This window comes from Pipra filicauda, unplaced genomic scaffold (genome assembly GCF_003945595.2).
Source record: "Pipra filicauda isolate LSUMZ 115617 unplaced genomic scaffold, ASM394559v2 scaffold443_size986076_pilon, whole genome shotgun sequence".
Taxonomy (NCBI): Eukaryota; Metazoa; Chordata; class Aves; order Passeriformes; family Pipridae; genus Pipra; species Pipra filicauda.
Window position 1 is genome coordinate 283,107 of NW_024104580.1, and position 22,286 is coordinate 305,392.

The following is a 22,286-nucleotide window of genomic DNA, read 5'->3' on the forward strand; positions in this document are numbered from 1 at the left end:
AAGCAAGTGGTGTGAATAAGCATGGCTTCACTGGTTTTCATACCTAAATTAGGCATCAGTCTCACCTTCAGCACTCAAACTCTGTCATGGGGCTTTGGGCACTGAAGGCAAGCTTCATGGAAATGCCAACTCACACATTTGGTAAAATCACTTCTCAAGGCGTTTTTTGGACGCCGGGCCAGCTGGCTCCGCCAGGCACGGCCCTACTTCGGGCACCGGCATCTTCCGATCGGGCACGTCTCGCTGGCCGGGTCTCCCCGGGGCGGAGGGAGGCGCCGGGCGGGCGGCTACCCGCGGTGCGACCAGAAATTCCGCCCCAGGAGAGCGTGCTGGTCCCGGGAGGGCTACCCTGGCACCCGCGCTCCGCGGGCAGGGCGCGCTGCCCAGAGCGGCTCCAGCGCCGATGGAAGATCGGGGCCGCAACCGGAGGGAGACAGAGAGGGGGAGAGAGCGGCGGCGGCGCCGCCCTCTGGAGAGCGCCTGGGAGAGGCTGGTGTGAAGAGCCGCATTTCAATGAGGGCCGGGCTAACGCAAATCACTGCAACCGGCAGCAGCAGAAGAAAGGCGAAGCAGCTGCAGCCCGGGCTCCCCAGCAGCGCGCTACAGCCAGGGGAGGCGTAACAAAGGCAGTGGAGCCGCTTTCTGCGGCAACTACTGCGCCTGCAGCCGGGTGGTCGCCGGGGGGAGGGGGGAGCCTCCGCTCCTTCGCCGCTTCCCATTCCGAGCCGCCGCCTTCCCTCCGCGCCCCGCCGGCAGGTCTGAGCGAGGAGGTGCCCGCCAGGCTGCGGAGAACAGGTAAGGGCCGGGGCCGTCCCTGCCCTCTCTCTCCTGCGCGGGGGCTGCGGCGTGCGGGGCCGCCGGGGCGCGGTGGCCGGCGGTGCGGGGCAGTGCGGTGTGTGCACCTGTGCCCATTGTGTGGGGCGGCGGCCTCGGCCGACGCCGCGGCGCTGGCCCCGGGCGGCCCCGCGTGTGCCGGTGCGTGTGCGGGGGCGCGGGTACCCGCCGCCGCCTCCCCTCCCTGCGGCATCCCGGCCGGATGGCCCCTGGATGGCCCCGGCAGCCCGGGGAGCGGGCGCGGTGCTCCCCCGTGCGCCCCCGGCTCGGTCACCGTGCGGGTCACGCCGCGCACAGCCCGTGGCGGGGCTGGAGTGCTTGGTGCCATCTCGAGCGGGCTGGGGGTATTTCAAACACGTTTCCCATACCCCGGCATTATAAGCCCCTTTTTCATTCGTGAAATGCTGCCGCATTTATCCACGTTTCCCGGTTCCCCCCTCCCCCCCGTTGACTAGTAGTCGTCCTGCTGCTTAGTATCTGTATGATCTGCACTGGGTCCCAGTCACATCGCTGCGTGATGTATTTTTTTTTATCGGCATGTGTGGTTGTTTCATGGAAATGCTCACCCACACCTGTATTATAAATAATTCTTTAACAGATGTTAGGGTATGAAGTGTTGGGCATGGTGGTTTTCCAGGGGTGTGTCCGTTCGTTTTTCCGTATCTGCCTGTAAACGACTATATATCTATACACAGACAAACGGAAACATCTGATCAGATCAAATTGTTTAGGATTTCTTTGTCTGCTCTGACCTTGTGGTTTGAACACACTTTTCTGTAAATAGCAGGAGTGTGGTGTTAAAGGGGAGCTCTATTTCTGTTTTAAAGGGCGAAATTGGGAATTACAGGCGCTATTGATTAAAGCATAAGCGTGCAGAAGAAAGGGCAGTGACTCACACTTCTTCCTTCTCTCATTCAAAATAGGTAAAGCTGAAAGCCTCTTAAGAAAGTATATAAGTATATCTTCACCTAAACTTTTTTTTTTTTTGGTTTTGTTTTGTGTGTGTGTGTGTTTGAGATGGTTTGAGCAAAGGAAGCAGCAGACCAAGGAAAAATCCATTTTTCTTGGCACAGGCATCATTGCTTTTGAGATACAATTTCTGAATTGTGCATTATGGGATTGTTTAAATCTGAATAACAGGTTCTCATTGTAATTGAAAATGAATTAAAACAAGTGACATCATTTTTTGAACATGGAAACAGAGGCGGTACAATCTTGATCCTAAGCTGTGGCCACTAAGGTGTATTTTGTATTTAGCCTATAAAAAAAATCAACAAAATGCTACAGCAAACATTCTTGTTCATTTCAATTAAGTGGGGTGTATGGGAAAAACATAGATTAGTCTTTTTTCTTATATATATAAGAAAACACAAACATATACTGCACCATGTATTTATTACGTGCCTTTACAGTATTTCCAGGTATAAATCCTGCATATACACATAAGCATATGATCCTGTACCAGTGTAATAAATAAGTTGTGAGCTGTAACCAAAGCAGGGTAAATAATTTCCACCAAGGCCCTGCATTTGCAGTGGTTACCTTTAGGTGCTTGTGCTAGTCAAGCACATGAGCTGCTCTGAGAAGTTGCTGAGCAAATTCACTACAGCTTTGCAGCATCAGAGTCCAGTTGTATAATCATTAGTTTCATACAAACTTCTGTAAGCCAAAGAGCAACTGTAAGTTTTTCTGTATTTCCTCCCACTGTTTTACAACTGGTCTGAATACAATTTTTTTCTTAATGGTCACATCATTATGAGTGCTTGAAACAAAGCTAGTGTTTGCCATTTTTTGTCTTTTTATTGGAAATCAATCAGAGAGGCCACTTCTAAATTAGGTCTGTGTATCTGTGCTATAAATAAACTTACTGTGCTTTGCTGTTCTGCAGACAACTGCAGATCTAGGTGGCTCTTAAAATAAATGTGTTTTGAACCTAATGATTTTTTGATAATTCTTTTTTTTTATTTTATTTTTTACTTCTATTTGTGAAGATTAACGTACTCTTTGTAGAATTTAGTCTTGTGTTGGCTGTAAAAAGGAACAGAAGTATTTTCCTCTTTGGTTTCTTCTCAGAACATGTGAACGTCTATTTATGTGAACTGTATTGAACAACTGGGATTGTTTTGGTCAGGGCTGATGGGTTTTTCTCATTGTCAAGCGTGGGAGGCACCAATTGCTAATCTGCCCAATGACACTGATTTTATCCCTCCTTTGGTAATGGCAAAAAAAAGATATCAGCCTTAATCAATTTGAATATTAGACTTACGATGTCAATAATACATCTTGCAAGTCTTACAGAGCACTAAAGTAGCTTGCTCATTGAAAAATACTAGTTTCCTCTCTACTCCAATATATTTTTTCTTTAATTTCATGCCAGTTGAGCCCTTCTGTTGGTTTAGAGTGTGTAAAGCATTTGCACAAGGACAACTGAAGTAATTTATTACAAAGCTTAGGCTATAAGGAAACCAATGGTTGGAATATGCAGGGACTTAACAGTGGGATTGGCCCATTAAGTGATAGTCCTGATTCTCATTGCCAACCTGCGAGATCTATTCCTCTGAAAAGTTCTTAATTGCTTATTTATTGGCGACTGGCTGCCCTTCTGAAACAACACCTCTTGATATAGAAGTTGGAACAAACAGTTCAGTGGGGGCAAGCTGTCTAGAAGGTAGACTAGACTCAAATAGCACCTGAATATAACATGAGAAAAAGTAGAAAGTTGATGCGTTTGTTCCTTTTTTCCAGTAGCTCAAGTTTGTCACCTCATTTTCAGAGTTACTGAATTTGAACAAACACTTCTAATGTTTTCATATCACTGGCAGTTTGGTTTGATGAGTCATGTTTCTATGGTGTACAAAAGTCTAACTTATAATAGTTTTATGGCATGTGTGAAAGGACCATGTGAATATAGCATGGTTTTATTCAAACATTCTTCTCAACCTAGAAAGTAGTCCTCTGTAATGTACAGTCCTCTGTAATGTAATATAGTCTCAAAGTGAGCTCCCTCAAAAATGTCTTAAGTTTCTTTTTCTCTTCTTTTGTGCATCCCTTAGGTTGAACTTCAAGATGTCCCTTGGGAGAGATATGGAGCTGGAGCATTTTGATGAGCGTGATAAAGCGCAGAGATATGGCAGAGGGTCCCGGGTAAATGGTTTACCCAGCCCTACTCACAGTGCCCACTGCAGCTTTTACCGAACCCGTACTCTACAGACCCTGAGTTCCGAGAAAAAAGCCAAGAAAGTTCGTTTCTATCGTAATGGAGACCGGTATTTCAAAGGAATTGTATATGCCATCTCCCCTGACCGGTTTAGATCCTTTGAAGCTCTCCTGGCTGATCTGACCCGAACTCTGTCCGACAATGTGAATCTGCCCCAGGGAGTGAGAACAATCTACACAATTGATGGCTCCAAGAAGATTACCTCCTTGGACCAGCTAGTAGAAGGTCAGCAGTAAGATTTGGAGGTGTAAAGTTAAGTTTGAGTCAGTGTTTGTTTAATCCGTTAAGTCTTTCAAAAATAGGTAATGGTATTGTTCTTATTGATGAAGGATCTTCAATGGTCTGAGTAGAATTGTGAATATCTTAAATTATGCCTTGAAATATTATTGCCTTACCATTTATTTCCCTCTTGTTGAATGTGTCTGACCTTTTCCTGTGTCTTAACCTAGTGTTGGTAGTCCTAGATGCAACAGATTGTATCTGTTCCTTCTTTTTTTTAAACATGCAAGTTCAAATGCCAATGAGAGTTTAGTCTGTTAAACTTCACAAGGTCTGTGGTGCTAATGAAACCTATGTGAATTTCAGCTCTGATGGATTTTTATTTTTTTTTTAAGTCTCTCTGTACCTTGTGAAGAGCTCCAACTCTTCCCTACCAGTAAATATGCCTTAAATAAAATATTAGCCTCTCATGGAGTGGCATAAATGTTGGCAACTTGTTAAAAGAGTAATATTGTAGCCATTGTTCAGCTGGGGTAGTTCTCAAACTTTTCTCCCCTGTAGCACTTCCCTTCTCCTCTTACCCAGTCATAGAATTGTTAAGGTTGAAAAAGACCTTTAAGATAATTGAGTCCAACCGCTAACCCAGCACCGCCAAGTCCATCACTTAAACCATATCCACTAAGTGCCGTATCTGCGCATCTTAAATACCTACAGGGACAGTGGCTCAACCACGTTCCTGGGCAGACTCTTCTAATGCTTCACAGCCCTTTCTATGAAGAAAATTTTCCTAATACCCAATCTCATCCTTCCCTGGCACAACTTGAGGCCGTTTCCTCTTGTCTTACTACTTATTAACTTGGGAGAAGAGGATCAACACCCACCTTGCTACAACCTCCTTTCAGGTAGTTGTGGAGATCATTGCATTATTTGTTAATAAGTCTCATGTACCTGCAGTATAAAGTATTATTGGGGTCCCTTACAACTTGGCATATTCTGTGATTCTGTGGTTCTTGGTGATAGTCAAACGTCAGACATACCAGTTGTTAATTTGCCCATTAACACTGAATTCATCACTCCTTCAGTGATAGTTTTATTGGCAAAAGAAGCTGTCAGCATTAATCAATTTAAATATTAGGCTTAGAACATTAATAATACTTTTCACGAGTTTTAGAAGTAGCTAGAGTAGCTTTTCCAACGTAAAGTGCTTCTGGCTTGTAGTGGGTTTCTAGTATAAAACAGAATGTACAAGGTATGAAAGCATTAACTTTCATAATGTCACATGGCCATAAATGAGATGGTTTCTTATCTGTAAAGTTTAAGTGCAGGTGCTTGACTGCGTTCAAAGAAAATAGAGGTGGAACAATTCTTTCACTGTTGCTTCCGTTCTACCCGTGGCTCTAGTGTGCCATGGGCAAACTTGTAAAGGATGAATATATAGCTGCTGGACAACCGATTTAGAGTTGTAGCAGAGATTGTAAGTTCTTTGTGATTTCAGTTTTTAGCACCAGGAGAGAGAACTTGCAGAATCAAGATGTAATAAGAGCCTTCTGTAATCAGAAGGTGGCTAGTGTGGAGAGAGAAGAAAAGGGAATGCCAAATAAGGTTACTGAAAGAGAAGCACATCTTTGCATAGCAGGTGTTCAGCCACCATTGAGTTGTCTCCTTTTTATGTCATAGCAGAGGAAAGCTTTTTAAGGAGAAGTTTTGAGAAGCAGATATTCTTGGCAATCTTCCTTGTGTGAAAAGGAAAGTAGGAGACAATATGAAGATGCTCCAGAAAGAAAATTTAAGGGGTGGGATTGTCCGTGGAAGTAAGGAGTTTAGGGGTTAGGACCAGATGTTTAGTGAAATGGAAAGGAAACCAGTCTTAAGAGCAACGTTATGAATTTGAGGGCAGAGTTTAAAACTGTATTTGTCAGGACAGTGTTTAATTGGTGGAGAAAATCAATTTCTGGGAGGAAAGACCGATATTAATCAACATCTGTTTAAAAGCAGTGTTTGTGCATTTTCTTATTTGATTGGTGTGCTCATCTAGAAGCAAGTTTCATTGATGTTAGTGGTGATTTGTGCAGTCTTTTTGCAGCCAGTGAGAGACAGCTTTTGAAAAGAAAGAATTGAATGCAGAAATAAATTCAGCAACCTGTAAAATTGGTTTATTTTGGCATCCTAGAGAAGAATAATACCGGTTATAAATCAGTCAAAAAGAGTGACAGTGCAAGAGTTTATTTTAAAGAAGGGCTTTGATATTTCTTTTAGTCCTATGGGACTTTATTCCTTACCTCTTCAATGAACACATCTTCCTTTCCTGGTATAGTTCAAGTTGGACAGTCTTACTTTCTTGTGCCATTAACACTGTGGGATTTACAGAAGTCAGTCTTTGTGTGCAGGTAGAGAGCTACATCATCATTCCATCTGAAAAGGTATTTATGTTTATTTGTATAAAACTGCAGGTAGCTTATTTTGTAGTTTCACTTGTAGACCTTCACAGTGCACTACAGGTTCATATATTATTAGCTCAGTGATGGTTTTTGTGTAAGCCCCTTCCACTCTTTATTACACAAATTTATTAGTTTGGCTAGTCTGTACAGCATTAATTAGCTTGAAGCTGTGCTTTGTGTTTAAATAGCTGGAAAATCACTTGATTTTTGCCTCTTGCCAACTGACATTTGTGCTCCAACTATTGAAATATGAAGCATTGCTTTTTTCATGGTGAGACTATTCCCTTACTGTATGAATTCATTAAGTAATTTAATGAGACTTGTGAATTTAGGTGATTGTGGGACCATTGATTTTAGTGATTGCATTTAAAGGCAAATGTCTAAAGCCTCGATTTGGTGTTGGTTTTTTGTCTTTATGCCTGTGACAAAGTTACTATATTCTTACCTTCCCATGCGGTACATGAAGACAGAGAAGCAACTAGCTCCTGGGGGAAATGAGACAGCAGTCAATGTCTTTCATCCCAGAGCTAAATACATAGAACTATATGAAAGATAGTCCCAAAGGAAAAAGATTGTAAAGGAGCAGTTTTGCTTCAGTTATATTTAGTTTCATTCTGCATACAATTCAGAGCTGGCATGGCTGTATGCTGGTACTGTACGTTATTTTGAGCAGTATGGACACATTTTCTCTTTATTTGAAACTAATGACCTCCCTGGTTGTGGGGGTTTTTAGTTTTAGGGCATGTGAGATTCATGGGAATTTGATAACAAGGGTTATGTGCTGTTGTAAAAAGTTTCACATGCTCTGTAACTTCCCTTCTCCTGTCACTGTAGATGAAGGAAATAATGCAATGGATTCAGGTTACCTTCTTTTGTCAGACCTGATGTTAGGACCCTCTTACCTTGAAAGAATGGTTTCCATGTGTGACATGACTTTATTCCCTAGGTATGACATGCAACCAAAGCATGTAGAAACAATAAAGTTGTTCTTAAAAGCTAAATTTTCTAGCTGTAAAGAAAGTCTCAGGAAAGGACTAAAGGCCTTTTGCTTCTTCAAAAGTGTATCATTAAAGCTGAAGACAGAAGTGGACTCATAAGTCTTACTCCCAGAATTACCAATGAACAATGTACAAAGGAGTGAGCACGAAAGCTCTGAAACAGAGTATTTACAGTTTTTACTCCTGGGGTGCTACTTTGTGGAACAAAGACCACAGAATCAATCCCTAGCCAGACCTGTATCCCTTTCTCATTATTTTTTATTATAATATTACCTTAGAGTCTTGATTATGACCAGAATCGATTGGTTTAGGTTTCCACAATACCTACCACAAAGTTGAACCCTGCAGCAGAGAACTGGCAGTCAAAGACAAACCAATAAACCCAAACCACAAGACTGTGTGTGTACTGGGAAACAATGTTGTCACATGTCAATACTGGGTGCACTCCCAAATGATTCTAAAAACTTGTATCTGTATGTTCATGTTTTGTATAGGCGTAATGGCAAAAATAGTTTTAAGGAATAATCTGAAAAAGAAAACCAAATATTTCTCAGGGATTATCTTGGGGCTGCAATCCTCATCGAAGTAGCAGTCTGAATATACCAGCTTTAAAATCCAGTGAGAGCTGTAACTAGCTAATAACTCTTGGGAGATGTGAACCTTGCTGCAGGGCAGAGGAGATGATGGGTCACATGAGGACTGCAAGAAGGCTCTTGTGATGGAGGCAGGCAGTTTCTGTTCAGAGCAACAGAGAAGCTGCCTGCCAGTGGAGAGTTCAAAAGGCAGTGTCTCCTTGCTAAAGGGGTGGGCTGCAACAGAGCTCCTGACGTTTTTTGTATATGGGTCTTGCTGCTCCTACTGTCACCTCATTCTTTTATCTCAGCTTTTCCCTCTCCTGGCCGCTGCTCCTGCTGCCTTCTTGACTGTACCAACCACTCCAGTGTTGTTGTTGAGAAGCCCAGCCAGGCCAGACTGTAGGAATTGATTGACGTGGTCTCTGTGCCCTCTGCAGCTAATGCTCTTTCTTCTTAGTCATGCCTACGTCAGCAGCTGGGAATTGATGGACTGGAAGGATTCATATGCATATGCAATGTGCTATCAAAATAATAATAGTAAAGTATCTGTTTAAATGTTTGTAGAGCTGAATCTCTGTGAAATGTGGACATTTGTTTGAAGGATTAAATTTACACTGGATATTTACCATGGACTTGATCCAGGGCTATCAAAGTTAGTGAAACTTGGACTGGATCCTGAGGCAGAAATGCCTGCAATTCTTATATTGTTTAATAAACAAACAGCTGAATAATCCTGTTGCATAAAATAGTAGAGGGTTATTCTGGCACTGTTTATTTGATTATTTTCTTCATCTATTAGCTAGTTGATTCACATTGTGTCTTCCCTAACAAGTTCTTGGAAGGCCATGGGGTTTCTTATTCTAGGTGCTTTTGAGGGTTTTTTTGTACAGTGCCTATCTTGCTTGGAGCAGAAATTTGAGGGCAAAGTATGTCTTTATTTTTTTACTTGGCTTTTGATGAGGGAAAAAGAGTTTTCAGTCTGAGCTGAGAAAAAAGAATGTTGTGCAAAAGAAGTCCTTTAAAATGTCACAGGAGATCTGATCTAAAGTTTCTGGTGCATCTGATTGCTAGGTGAACATCTGTAGATAGGATTTATTTCCTGTAGATGCTCCATCTCTTTTACACTATTGCATTTTTTCAGACTCTGCAGAAAGACAAGGCAGCAGCAATGTAGTTAAAGTAGGTTATTGTTCTATTAACTAACACATTTGGGAACTACCAGCTATCAGTAACTTCTTTGATTCAGGTCATCTTCCTTTTGCAATCTGCTCTGCGTGGTGAGGGATAGTCGGAATTCTTTGTCCTTTCTCCTGAGAGGTTGAGATTCTGCCTTTTGTATGTACAAAACCAAAGGGTAGAAGTGAAGAAAGGCAGGTGTGCCTAGGCATGGAGTGCTGGGGATGCTAGTCCCTTCCCTGTTCTCTTAAGATATTTCTTGCTCTATCCATTGGGGAAACAGACCCCAATAAATCACTGCTGAACATTCTCATTACCCAAGTGTGCAAGTATTGTATTTTCTCCACCTTGGATGGACCTTTTGATTAACTTCCCTTTCCTACTGTGTACTCTACTCCAAGGAATCAACACTATTTTCAGGAAATTGTCAGGTCCTGAAGCCTCCACAAAGAGTGGGCTGGTTGTTCCCTCTCTGCTTGTATGATTCAAACAGTTTCTCTCTTCCTTGTTGGGTTTTCTCCTAAGATCAACTGGTTTCCTCATGAAGCCATTTTAGGCCAAATCACGTTAAGCACAGAAAAGCAATACAATAATTTTAAGAGACAATGCCTTGATCACTCTTGCAGGGAGGATATCAGCAAGCTGAAGAAAACAGACTAACTGCTAATGCCAATATGCCAAAGAGGGAAACACTTGTATCAGAAACACTCCAGTACTTACACACAGTGATTCAATGTCTCCTTAGCAACCACTTTGTACACAGATAATATTTTAAAAAATTACATATTTAATAAATGGAGCACGTCTTGAAATTCTGTAATGACCTATAAGAACTATCCTTCAGTGTTGCGTGTCTTTAGTGCTGTGCATCTTTTTGGAGGGTGTGTGTTTCATTTGCACTATCGCTTTTAGGAGGCTATCAGCAAAGGGAAACCTTCCAAGACTTAGTAGTCACTTTTTTTCCTAGATGTCAGATCTCCTAAAACAGCTGCATGTTCCCCTTTTCTTTTTCTAATGGCTATTGATGCTGTAATCAAGAGTCAAAATTTCATTGGTTATACCACTGTGAAAGACTTGCTCCCCTCTCTTGGGGAGCTGCAAACAAATAGACGCTTAAGTGGGCTGTATTTTCTGTGCCTTTTGCTTAATCCAGTATCTGCAAAGAATCCTTCTTCAATGTGTTCTGTTATGAATCTAGTGTCTAGAGATTGTTACTTTCTTCCTTGCAGTTAGTCAAAGCTGATGATGAGGAAGCAATAACTAAAGCAGAAGGTGGATTTATTGGACTTGTAAGTCATGCCCCTTGTGAAACTTCTTTGCAGTCTTCTCTCCTGAAGATGCTAGTGAAACAGAAGAGATGACAAAAATTAGGTGAAGACCTTTTGTCTTTTTCTCTGAGATTTCCCCTGCATACAAACACCATAGGTTTTTATTCTTACAGGCCTGACCCTTAGGACCAGCATGGCATGCGTGAGAACTGTAGTCCCTGGCTAACATCTAAAACAGTCTTAAATAACAGCATTATGGGAGAAGTGTCTGTATTTCTGTTGACCTATATAAAATAGCTCTTACTAAAGATATTTCATCTTAAACAGCCTTGGATACTCTACCTCCAAGATGTTCTGTAACTAAATATTAAGCTCTTGAAGGGAAAATAATATCTTCATATAAATTTTTTATTGATGTTATATAGTACTGTTGGAAATGAAGAAAGGGCAAAAATGCTGATGTTCAATTGTATTGATCTTTTTTTATGATCATTTACACAAAATTAGTTACGTAATGAAGAGCTGCTGATGTGCAGTTAAATTCTACAAGGAATCCAGCTGACCTTTAAATATAGCTGATATTAAAAATAATGTGGAATGCTGCCCTTCCAAGAAGGGGAACCAAAAGCATTCTTAATAAACTGCAGTAAATCTTCTGACTTCACTGTGCATGGCCATTTATTTATGCACCTACCCTTTGAGAGTCAGTTTTAATAATAAGACTTGTTTTTAAATAAATAACTTCATGCAACTAAACTGAACAATTTCTCTCATAGGACTGAACATGAAAACCCCCTCAAAAATAAAATAAGATGTTTCTGGTGGATTTCATGTTTTACAGCAAGCACAAGTGGAGACAAGTTTTGTTTAAAAATTCATAAAAGACACTTCTGCAAAGTATTTTATAGGAAGGTATTTATTGTATTGAGTGCAGTCTTAATCGTAGTAGGATTTCTTTTTTTTCCCTCTACAAAATACTATTACTGTTTTTTAAAGCTTGTTAATTTTATGGATGTGGTGTTATGGGTGCATTCTGACTTGGCAGTAGTTGAGTAGCTAGTACTAGAACTATTGGACAGGGACATGATAGAACAGAATATGCAGTGTTTGATCACTCATTACTGTAGCTAAGGCTGTCTGTTCTGATGTTACTATATACATATCTATCTATCTATCCATCTATGTATCTTGTTTATGAATACAATGGCTAAAAGGAAAGGCTTACCTTTATCTCTTGTAAGGTTCTATAAGCATTCCATCTTAGATTCTTTTTTTAACGCTTTGAATTTTACTGCAAAGTGAAGACTAACTTGATTTACACCATGAGCAGTAAGCACTGGAGTGCCTTACTTTATCTTCTACTCTGTATTTTGTTCTGCTTTAAAATAATGGTTTTTTTTAAAAAAAAAGAAAAGGAAAACAAAAAATCATTTTATGATTCTTTTTTGATCTTGCTGTCATTGCCTGTATTTTTTCTGCTCAGTGATCCATCTTCACATGCTGTTCTGACTTCTTTGTTCTTTTGCACTTCTTCCACTGCCTGTTTGATAATCACTATACAGTGTTATTGTCTCACCTTTTGAGCACAGTGCCAACAAACTTGAATCTCTGTTGCATCCAAACCTTAAGTCCCAGTGTTCCCTGCCTCCATTTCTAACTGTGGTGACATCCTCATAAATTACTTGTATGCAGAACTGGAAGGGATACTAAGCAAGTTTACAGATGACACAAAATTGGGAGGAACTGTTGACTCCCTTGAAGTCAGGGAGGCCCTGCAGAGAGACCTCAACAAATTAGAGGACTGGGCAGTCTCCAACCATGTGAAGTTCAACATGGGGAAGTGCTCGATTCTGCACCTGGGATGGTACAACCCCAGATGTATGTACAGACTGGGGAATGAGATGCTGGAAAGCAGTGCCACTGAAAGGGACCTGATGGTTCTGGTCAATGGCAAGTTGAATATGAGTCAGCAGTGCCCTGGCAGCCAGGAGGGCCAACCGTGTCCCGGGGGGGCATCAGGCAAAGCATCACCAGCCAGTCAAAGGAGGTGATTGTCCCTCTCTGCTCTGCACTGGTGTGGCCTCACCTTGAATATTGTGTGCAGTTTTGGGCACCACAATAGAAGAAAGATATTAAGCTATTGGACAGCATCCAAAGGAGAGCAATGAAGATGGTGAAGGGCCTTGAGGGGAAGCCGTATGAAGAGAGGCTGAGCTCACTTGGTCTGTTCAGCCTCAAGAAGAGGAGACTGAGGGGAGACCTCATTGCAGTCTGCAACTTCCTCATGAGGAGAAGAAGAAGGGCAGGCACCGATCTCTTCTCTGTGTTGACCACTGACAGGATCTGAAGAAATGGCCTGAAGTTGTTTCAGGGGAGGTTTAGGTTGGATATTAGGCAAAGGTTCTTCAGCCAGAGTGTGGTTGGGCACTGGAACAGGCTCCCCAGGGAAGTGGTCACAGCACCAAGCTTATCTGTGTTCAAGAAGTGTTTGGACGATACTCTCGGGCACATGATATGACTCTTGGGGATGGTACTGTGCAAGGCCAGGAGTTGGACTCAATGATCCTCCCGGGTCCCTTCTAACTTGTGATTCTGTGAATATCTTTGGTTCTTATGTGCTTTTTGGAACTAATAACCACTATTTTTCTTTTAAGTGTGGTAGATTTGTTGTGATGAGAAGTCTGTAATTGCTATTCTTTGCCTTCCTTTCCCCCAGTATTACATATTGAGTCAGTGATAGTGATAATATAGTGAGATTATATAATAATAGTGAGATTTCCTGCCTGTACATATCCCGAGTTTATGCTGCTTAAAGCTTTAAATAGTCAAATGTTAACAAATCTCCCATAACACTTTCATCAACCTTTTTATGAGTCTGTTGTTTTTGATAATGTTTCATGTTATTTCCTCTGAAGTGTTTGGGGCCTGCTCTTTTGTTAGGGGTGGGCTGTTTAAGCCTGAAGGCTTGAGGAGTACTGTGATACTGGGCAGCTGAGGAAACATGAACACTGTTTACTGACAGCAGTGATCCTCACTGCAAATGATGTTTCCTGAAAAGAAAACCGCTGCTTTCAAGGATTTTCATATCAGCATTTCTTGAATGGTTAGCTGAAGAGTGATCTTAAAAATATATTTTATAGTCCATAGCATCTGAGAATGGAAGAGATCAGTACTTTATGTGATGTAGATCAAGAGCAATAAGAATAACGTTTAAGAATTTGAGAAGGATTTGATTTTATATTTTTCTGCATTCTTCTTTTTTTTTCCCCTTCCTTTCTAGTCTGACTTGCTGGTCTTTCACTTTTGTTTCCACAGGAGAAAGTTATGTATGTGGTTCCATAGAACCCTTCAAGAAACTGGAGTACACGAAGAATGTAAACCCAAACTGGTCAGTGAATGTTAAGACAACTTCTACTTCTCGTTCAGTGCCATCTCTTGCCACTGCTAAAGGAGGTGCTCCAGATGCAAAAGAGAATAAGGATTTCATTAGACCTAAACTAGTCACTATCATCAGGAGTGGAGTGAAGCCACGGAAAGCAGTCCGGATTCTGCTCAACAAGAAGACAGCACATTCGTTTGAACAGGTTCTTACTGATATAACTGATGCCATCAAGCTGGATTCAGGAGTGGTTAAACGCTTATACACGCTAGATGGAAAACAGGTAAGAATTTTCATGATGGCCATTCTCAGCATGGAGAAAATATAATTTTCCCAAAAGAAAAGAATGGTACATTAGTAAAAAAAAAAACCACCTTTTTCTAGAACATGGAATCAGACCTTCTACTGCTTAAAGTGTACTTAAGATCTGTGAGCAGTTCAGGAATATCATGAATCATTACTTGGCCTCAGTGAAGGTCTTGCCATTTATGGCAAATAATAGCTCTAAATCTGTCAGTTGAAAGTGTGATGTGGTTTTGGCTCTGCATGCCGGAAATGTAGGATGAAGGATGTCACTTTAAAGACACTCATTCTGTTAACTTGTTTCAGCTTTTTCTTACAGCAGTTTTATGAGTCATAGTACTTGGCTTTCCATAAGCTGTAAGAACGAACAGTGAGGACACATTCAACCGTGATAAATGCAGGCCTGTTGCTGTCCAGAGTGACTAAATGATGAATCTTTTTGCATCTAGAATGGACAATGAAGAAGGGTCAAGCTTAGAAAATGAGTGAGCTTTTTTTCCCTTTTTCAGGAAAACAGGTAGGGTTATGTGTGAAGCTCACATTTATTGAAGAATCTCATGTAGGTTACATGTTATTTCTATTAAGTACTTTCTAGCAATGTCTCTTTTTTGCTGACTTATTAAATTGCAGTACAGTGTGATTCTTATGAGGCTTCTGATTGAACTTGGGGATTGAGGGACATGAAAAGAATATTACAAAGTAATCCTACTTCTATTTTGTCTTTCACTTTATTTGTAATTTGTCTGTGTACATGTATTAATTATAGCAAAACTGGAGAAGCTGTTAACCTGGTGAAGGGCAAGGCTAATTTCAGCATGACCTGAATTGATTTAGAGCAATGGTGACTCTAGAGAAATAAAGCAGATATTTGCATTTACAGATTTAACTTACTAAACTGAAGAAATTATAGAGGTGTAAAATGTGGGTACAAAGATGAACGGTCTTCCTCAGAAGCTAGAATCTGCTAGAGACCATGGTATTTCTTCTGTAATATAGCTGCGTTTTATGGATTCTAGGTTCAGTGATTCACAGACATGCAGCAAACAGCGTAGCTATTGGGAAATACTGCCAAACATGCTTGATACAAATAAATTCTCAGCTAGATCTGGTGATGTCCTAACATATCTGCAGTTACTGGGGCTAATGTGCAGGCATAGCTCTGGAAACAGCTACAGCAGTACCCTCTGATCTCAGAGAGGGCTGTTTAATGGACAAGCTGCTTATTTGGAGCACTGGTTCAAATTGAGGCCAAGTATGGCTTGACCAGAAGTCCCTTCTGTCTGCTGTTTTGTGTCGGTAGCCTCTGACACTAGTTACAGACAGTAGTACAGTTCTCGATGACTCCATACATGCCTGTAATGACCCCATTACTGTGACTTAGTTGGGAACTTTGACCTGGAGCAAAATGTGAATGTGGAATTGTTTTTGTCTGCGGCAAAGGTCAAGTGTTTGTTGGGGGAAGATCTCAACTCCTATCCTTCCTTACCTTGCCTCATGCTCCAGGAAGCACTAAGGCTAGTAAATCTGGGGAAGGAGTTGGGTTTTTAAAGCTTCAGAGATCAGTGGTGGTCTCTGCTCTGACACTGACAGAAGATTTTGAATGACTATTCAGGTTCCTGCAAACTCTCTCAATAAAAAAGGGATGCATATATGTTTTGTATTGTATATGTAAATACACTTGTGGTTTAGCTATGATAAAGTGCAGCCTGGAAAGATGTCAGTGTGGCCTATTGTCTCCTGGATAATGTACTCACTTATATCTTTTTATATTTTAAACTCCCCTTTAATGTTTTTGATTAAAACAACAGAAAAATACCTTTACACCTTTTTTAGAACTCTTAATTCCTGCAAGTATATAGTGCTATCCTACTACTGGGGAGAAAGTGAAGACCAAGTTTTCTTGGCCCTGATGTTGGCATAGTTCAGTTGAATCCTTTGTCAACTCATGGACTTTGAGATGAGCTTAGATCAGTGGTGTACTGGGACACTTGTTACGTACCTCATAGCCTGAAACCAGTGTGTCTAGAAGCTCTCCCAATAGACTGCTGTCTCCACACCCTTTCCCTTTTTGGATATACATGCACAATTGTGTAACTTACTGTCTAACCCTACTGGTAATATTGGGGTTTAGGGGAAGGTGTGTGTGTCCTGCAAGTGTGATGGAGACTTTGCCTGTGGCGTGTACAAAGCAGCTTTGCAGACAGAAAGGGAAATGAATGATTCTGTGCTGAGCAGGAGCAGCCTGTTGCTCACCCCTGCATGGGGAAGTCATTGATTTCCTGTGCTGCTAGGCAATTACTGCTCCATTTTTCTCTCCCAAAAGCCTGATCTCCCAGATGGCGTTGGGGTCACAGTGATAGATTTCTTTATTGGTAAACTCAAGCTGTGAGTTATTACTGGGAGGAAAATCCAGAAGTTTTTCAGTTGTAGTTGTGAACTTCTACTGTGACTCCTGCTGGAGCTTTGAAGGTTCTGGAAAACCTATGTTCTGTGGCTAAATCTAACAAATCTGTGATTAAATCTTTCATTGCTAACTTAAAAAAGCAATGAAATCTTAAATCTCTGAGTTGAGAAAAGTAATTTACTGTAAGGATAAGAGAATAAAGCTCTCCTGGGATTATTCTTTGGGAATATAACTTGAAGAAAGACTATTCTGTACAGTTGCCTCTTGTGAGTTATTTTACGAGGCCAACACTGGATTTGCCCATCCATGGCAAAAATTGACATGAGTCCCCTGTATTGTTAGTTTGGGTGGGCAGCATGGTTTGTATACTGTTGTTGGATACCATCATTACATGCCTCATGCTAATAAAAAGAAAGTAGCAGGAGTCTTTAACTGGGCACCCAAGTTAGGTGATTGTCCCGTACTGACACTACACATTGAGAAACTGAGCTTAAATGCTCTTCTTACAACAGCCTTGTTAGTTGTGATGTTTTGATTTGTATCTCTAAAAGATGTTAATAAATATTGTGTTCAATAAAAAGGAATTTGAATGATGGTCTATAAAATTTGATAACAATGTAAAGAGCTTGCCTTGATGAGAGAGGTAGTACTTGGACAATCAGAACCTGAGGAAAGTTATAATTGCTAAGAGGAAAGCTCTCCTATGACAGTAGGTTGATTCCCCATCTCAGAAGTTCCTTCTTGCTTTTGGAAAATTCAGTAATTTTGGGTGCATATGATGCTTTGTGAGTGTTCCTTAGAACTCCAGGGGCTTGATTAAGTAGGTGTGTTCTATTAGCCATTTCACTTTTTTAATGCTGGAATAGCAGAAGAAAGGAAGGGGGAAATCAAAACAAGAAAAGGAACAAACTGAACCTGCAAAAAACCCCAAGAAAACAATCGTCAAAAAAACAAGCCCCAACAAATTTAACCAATCTTGTTTCATTGGGTCAGTGGCAGTTCAGGGACTAAAATTTGATGTTTTCTAATATTGGGTAGGTATTTACTTTGAATTTCATACATGTAATTTAGTTTTGCAAAAATGTGTTTCTCTTTACTACAAACAGGGTAACTAGTGATTTATTTGTACGTCCTTATAACACATCAGAATCTGTATTTTGACTTCGAGGTTTCTCAAAATTCAGAATATAAATTAATTTGTACTAGAAGAGGCATAATATACAACTGCAATCTTATCGAAAAGCACAATGGCCTCCATTTATGGTACTTTTGCAGTTCAATTATTAATGATTCCTCAGAGCTGGATAGGTTTGATAATGTGTCTAGAATAGTTTATGTGTATTTTTATGGATATACTTATGTTTCTACTGGTACAAGGTACTGATGCTGTTTGTACTCTAGAGAAAGAGAGAATCACTTCCTTGTAACATGCTGATGGATTTGAAGATGGTGGGACTCTCAGAAGTGTTTAACAGTCTTATGAGCTCAGGCCAAAATCAAAAGCTTTCCAGGGGGAGATCTTGAAGTGTTTTCTGAGCTTTCCAGGGGGAGATCTTGAAGTGTTTTCTGTGCCAACTTTGCCATGTAAGGAAAATAAAAATAGAATGAGTAGGTTTAATGGCTGCCTGTAGGAATACAGATAATGAAGGTGTGCTCTTACTATAAGCATATTCAATTTTTTTAGATTAAAAGGTTGTGTAAGTGCATGAAAAGATATTGTCAGTGTTGATCATTAATATTATCACATACTTATGCAGAGAAGAAACACTTTCTCCTGGCTAAAATGTGTCTTGCTTTATTGTAGCTGCACTGTTGCAGTTTGATTTCTAACCTTTCCTTAACAGAAGGGGCGTTTTTAGTTTGTGCATCAAGATATGGTTTTGTAAAATGCAGTGTGTAGACACAGTGCAAACATCGAGGATACAAGCTGCATGTGGAGATAGAGCCCAGTTGCTTTGTTACAAGCTCAGTGTTCTGGTTTCTGTTTGCTTGGTACACTTCTAGAACAACACCAATGACTAAAATGGGAGAAAATGATGAAGGTCATACTTAACAGCAAAACTGTGAAACAGTGCCATTTTTACAAGTGTTGTGATGTGTGTATTTGTGTGGGGTATTTATAATTTGCATGTTTAGACAAAGACTAAAGGTTAGATAGCAATGGTTTGTTACCTTCTACGTCCTCCATTTCCTTTTGGCAGAACAAACATCTGGTTTATAATAGGACCTACTTATTTGAACAGTTGGTTTGCTTGGCTTAACAAGATACAAGCATACAAATTATTTTTTCAGTTTATGCGTTACGCTGTCAATTTGACTCCAGACAGATAAATGGTCAGTGGCAGAGATACCAGAATAGAAGTCACTATCTGATTTGTTTTGTTATTTATGATAAATATTTTATGTCAAATCAAATTACCTTTATAGATATGAAATACAGCCACGGCTATTTAAAGACATATACCTTTGTATGTGTACGCGTGTGAAGCATAAGATGTCCTTCAAAAATCTTTCTTTAAGCCATTAAAATAGCTATTAAAATTGTGACTGAAAGGAAACATCACAATGCTAGAAAACTTGAAGCTTCTCCATCGAGTGTAATATTGTAATATGCTTTTGATTTTTAGTGAAAACCCACTATAAACTGGGTATGCTGTGATGCAAACAAACTCCTTCTCTTGTGGACTTGTCTTTTTTGAAGACGTACGATAAAAGTTTTTAAAAAGGAATGCTACTGTTGTAAGAAAATACTCTCTTAAGAAAACAAAAGCAACTGTTTGCACCTACACCTAAACTGTGGGTGTGTTTTTTATTGTTTTGTTCTTAACAAGTGAAAAACATTTGATAATAACATCTGTATTCTACAGTAAATTCTTGATCAAATCTACCCTTTTTTAGGATGTATTAAAGATCTCAAATGTCTTTCTCTAGACCTGGATTATCCTTGATACAGAAATACCTACATAAAGGAAGGTAGGTGTCATACACAGAATGACATTCTCTACTCAGCATTTGGGTAGTGTATATTGTACAACAATCCAGACAAAATGAATATTAAGCAAAATAAAATTTATGTGCAGCGACTCGTTTTATGTGTGCTGTGAATTTTGATTCACATCAGTATTTGTAATCAATTCTGTTCTTAATATAGAAGGTGTATTTAATTTTAAGGGTGACTGGTCATGCATGTTCTTTTTATTTGTTCTTCAGTTGTAGCTACAATCCACTCAAAATAGCACTTATTGTCCACATTTTTCAAAATAGGAAAAATTGAGTGCGTCTTCTGTATCTCTCTCAGCTCAGTAACTTATCATCTTTTGTGGAAGGTTTTGGAGCTCCCTGCCAGCCAAAGGCACACAGGGGTGATGTTGATTGACCAGAGAACCACAGTGAATTCTCTGTGAGATGTAGCTGTGCAGATACTGATTAATTGCAAGAAAACATTAAGTAAAATGGTTTCTACTACTCACTCAAGCATTTTAACAGGGAAGCAACAGCTTTTGAGGTGGTACTTTAATATTGCACTACCATCTGGGGACCTGAAACTCATTGTGCTTACACTGCACAAGCTGTTCCTTCCTGAAGGGTTTCTAATGTGAATGCTAGATGGCCATACTCCTCAGAAAATACCTGTTCTGCTTATTTTAAACATGAATTTTAGGGCCCTATCTGAGTGATGCTGACAGACCATCCTTTTATTTAGCTATGAGAGACACTAAAAAGAAAACCCAAAGAACACTCTCCAGCTTGTAATGCACCTCATTTTCCCTCCTTCCTGCCTGCAGTATATTTAATCAAAAACTTTTTTTTTCCTTCCTCTGGAAGATCTATCATTTCTGGCTTTGGTGTTTTGAAACTTATTTTCTGGAAGGATTAAAAAAAGGAGGATTTTTTTTTCCTCAATACTGAGGAAAAAGCCCCCATCTTGAAGACAGGATAGTCTGAAAAACAAACAAAAAAATCAATAATTGAAAATTGCCTGTCTCAGCAAGTCGTGATGGGCTCTGGGGGTCTTGGAAGATTCTTGTGATTACTGTTGAGAAAAGTGGACTTCTGTTACAAATTAGGCTATGTTAAGAAAAGCCTAAAAATCTGGTTCAAAATCATTTGTGCTAGGGTAGACAATTTGCTGACAATTGGTATTATCCTGGTGTAAGAGGGAAGCTCTGATAGCTCTTTAAACTCTTGTGTCTCTCGATAGGCTGTTTTAATGTCATATTGTGACATTGACTAACAATTTTAATTGTACTCAAATAAAATTCTCTGTAAAGGAGTGAACAGAAGCCCATTCCTAATTGAAAGCCTTGTGTTCATTGGTTTGTTTAGGGTTGGTTCTTATTAAGCTGAGACTGACGATTGTGTTGCTCTGTCTCCAAAAGCTGTCTCACAATAGGAGTTTCCACGATTGCTAACTGGCATCCCATAGGAACTGTAGACTGACTTGGGAAATTTAAGAAGAGAAGATGCCATCTTCTGAGACCTTTAAATTGGCTTGTGTGCTGTCGAAAAGAAGAGCTGCTACTAGTTGAATGAGACTGAAAACTTGCATATCTGCTTCAATATGCTTGAAATATAAGTTGATCTTAGTGTCTTTAAGAGTATTCAGCTGCTCATTAGAGAGCTTATTTACTGTCAGAAGCCTTTAAAAGAAAGAGTCATTTCTAACTCCTCGAGATGGAGTTTCATATTGTTGTGTTAGGAAGTATTTCTCAGTGGGAAGGAGACAGTGTGGTCATTCAGAACTATCTGTTACTAGAATAAGTGTCCTTTTCCTCTATGTCTGGACTCTGCTTCATTGTTTAAATATACATATAACCAAAAAGATCTTCTCATTCAGTTAAATTCTGATTTGTGTATTACTGGCCAGTGGGGGGAAGAAGAAAAGCAAATGTAAACATCCTCAACTGAATGATCTTATTGGGGGTAGTTTTGTTTGTGTTTTTTTTTCTTTGCTTATTTGTTTTATAAAAGAGAGCTTGGAAAAGTGCTTGCAGTTTTCTCTGAGGATGCTGTATGACTGTTTTGAGGAGACAGGCATGAGATTACTGGCGGTTATTGAGGAGTTTCCACTGCTCAGTAACAAGCAGTCCTCAGGACCAAATACCTTCTCTGTGAATACCTGAAATCTCTTTATGATGCTTTCAAACAGTAGCCATCCTAAACTTTCTCTGTTCTGCTCCCTGTCCCCTTCCTGTTAAGATACCACGTTTCATGACTGAATGAAATGAGATAAATAGCTTGAAGGTTTTACAATGTCTATTGTAAAACTTATTTGGGACGATTTTGTTTTTACTCTGAAGCTGCTACTGTTAGTAACACCTTTTTTTGTTGGCATAAGCAAGTGTGTATTTCCTTTCTCTTAAGTAGTATGATGTAATAAGACTGTAAAAAAGCATAATGAATATTGGATTTGCTAGGTTGTTTCTTTTCCTTCTAAAACCAGTTGTTACAAGAGGATTAAAACTTCTAGCCATT

The 22,286-nt window shown here is 40.0% G+C and overlaps 1 protein-coding gene across 4 annotated transcripts in view; it reads left to right on the forward strand.

Moving 5' to 3' along the window:
• Positions 1 to 453: 453 nt before the first annotated feature.
• The window catches only part of DCLK1 (doublecortin like kinase 1), a 245,024-nt gene continuing 223,191 nt past the window's right edge, over positions 454 to 22,286 (forward strand). For all 4 annotated transcript variants that reach the window (XM_027713475.2, XM_027713477.2, XM_027713474.2 and 1 more), the window contains exons 1-3: positions 454 to 795; positions 3,888 to 4,276; positions 14,041 to 14,387. In XM_027713475.2, the coding sequence (XP_027569276.1) occupies positions 3,901 to 4,276; positions 14,041 to 14,387 (723 nt within the window). In that variant the 5' untranslated portion in view covers positions 454 to 795; positions 3,888 to 3,900. The remainder of the gene's footprint in view (positions 796 to 3,887; positions 4,277 to 14,040; positions 14,388 to 22,286) is intronic.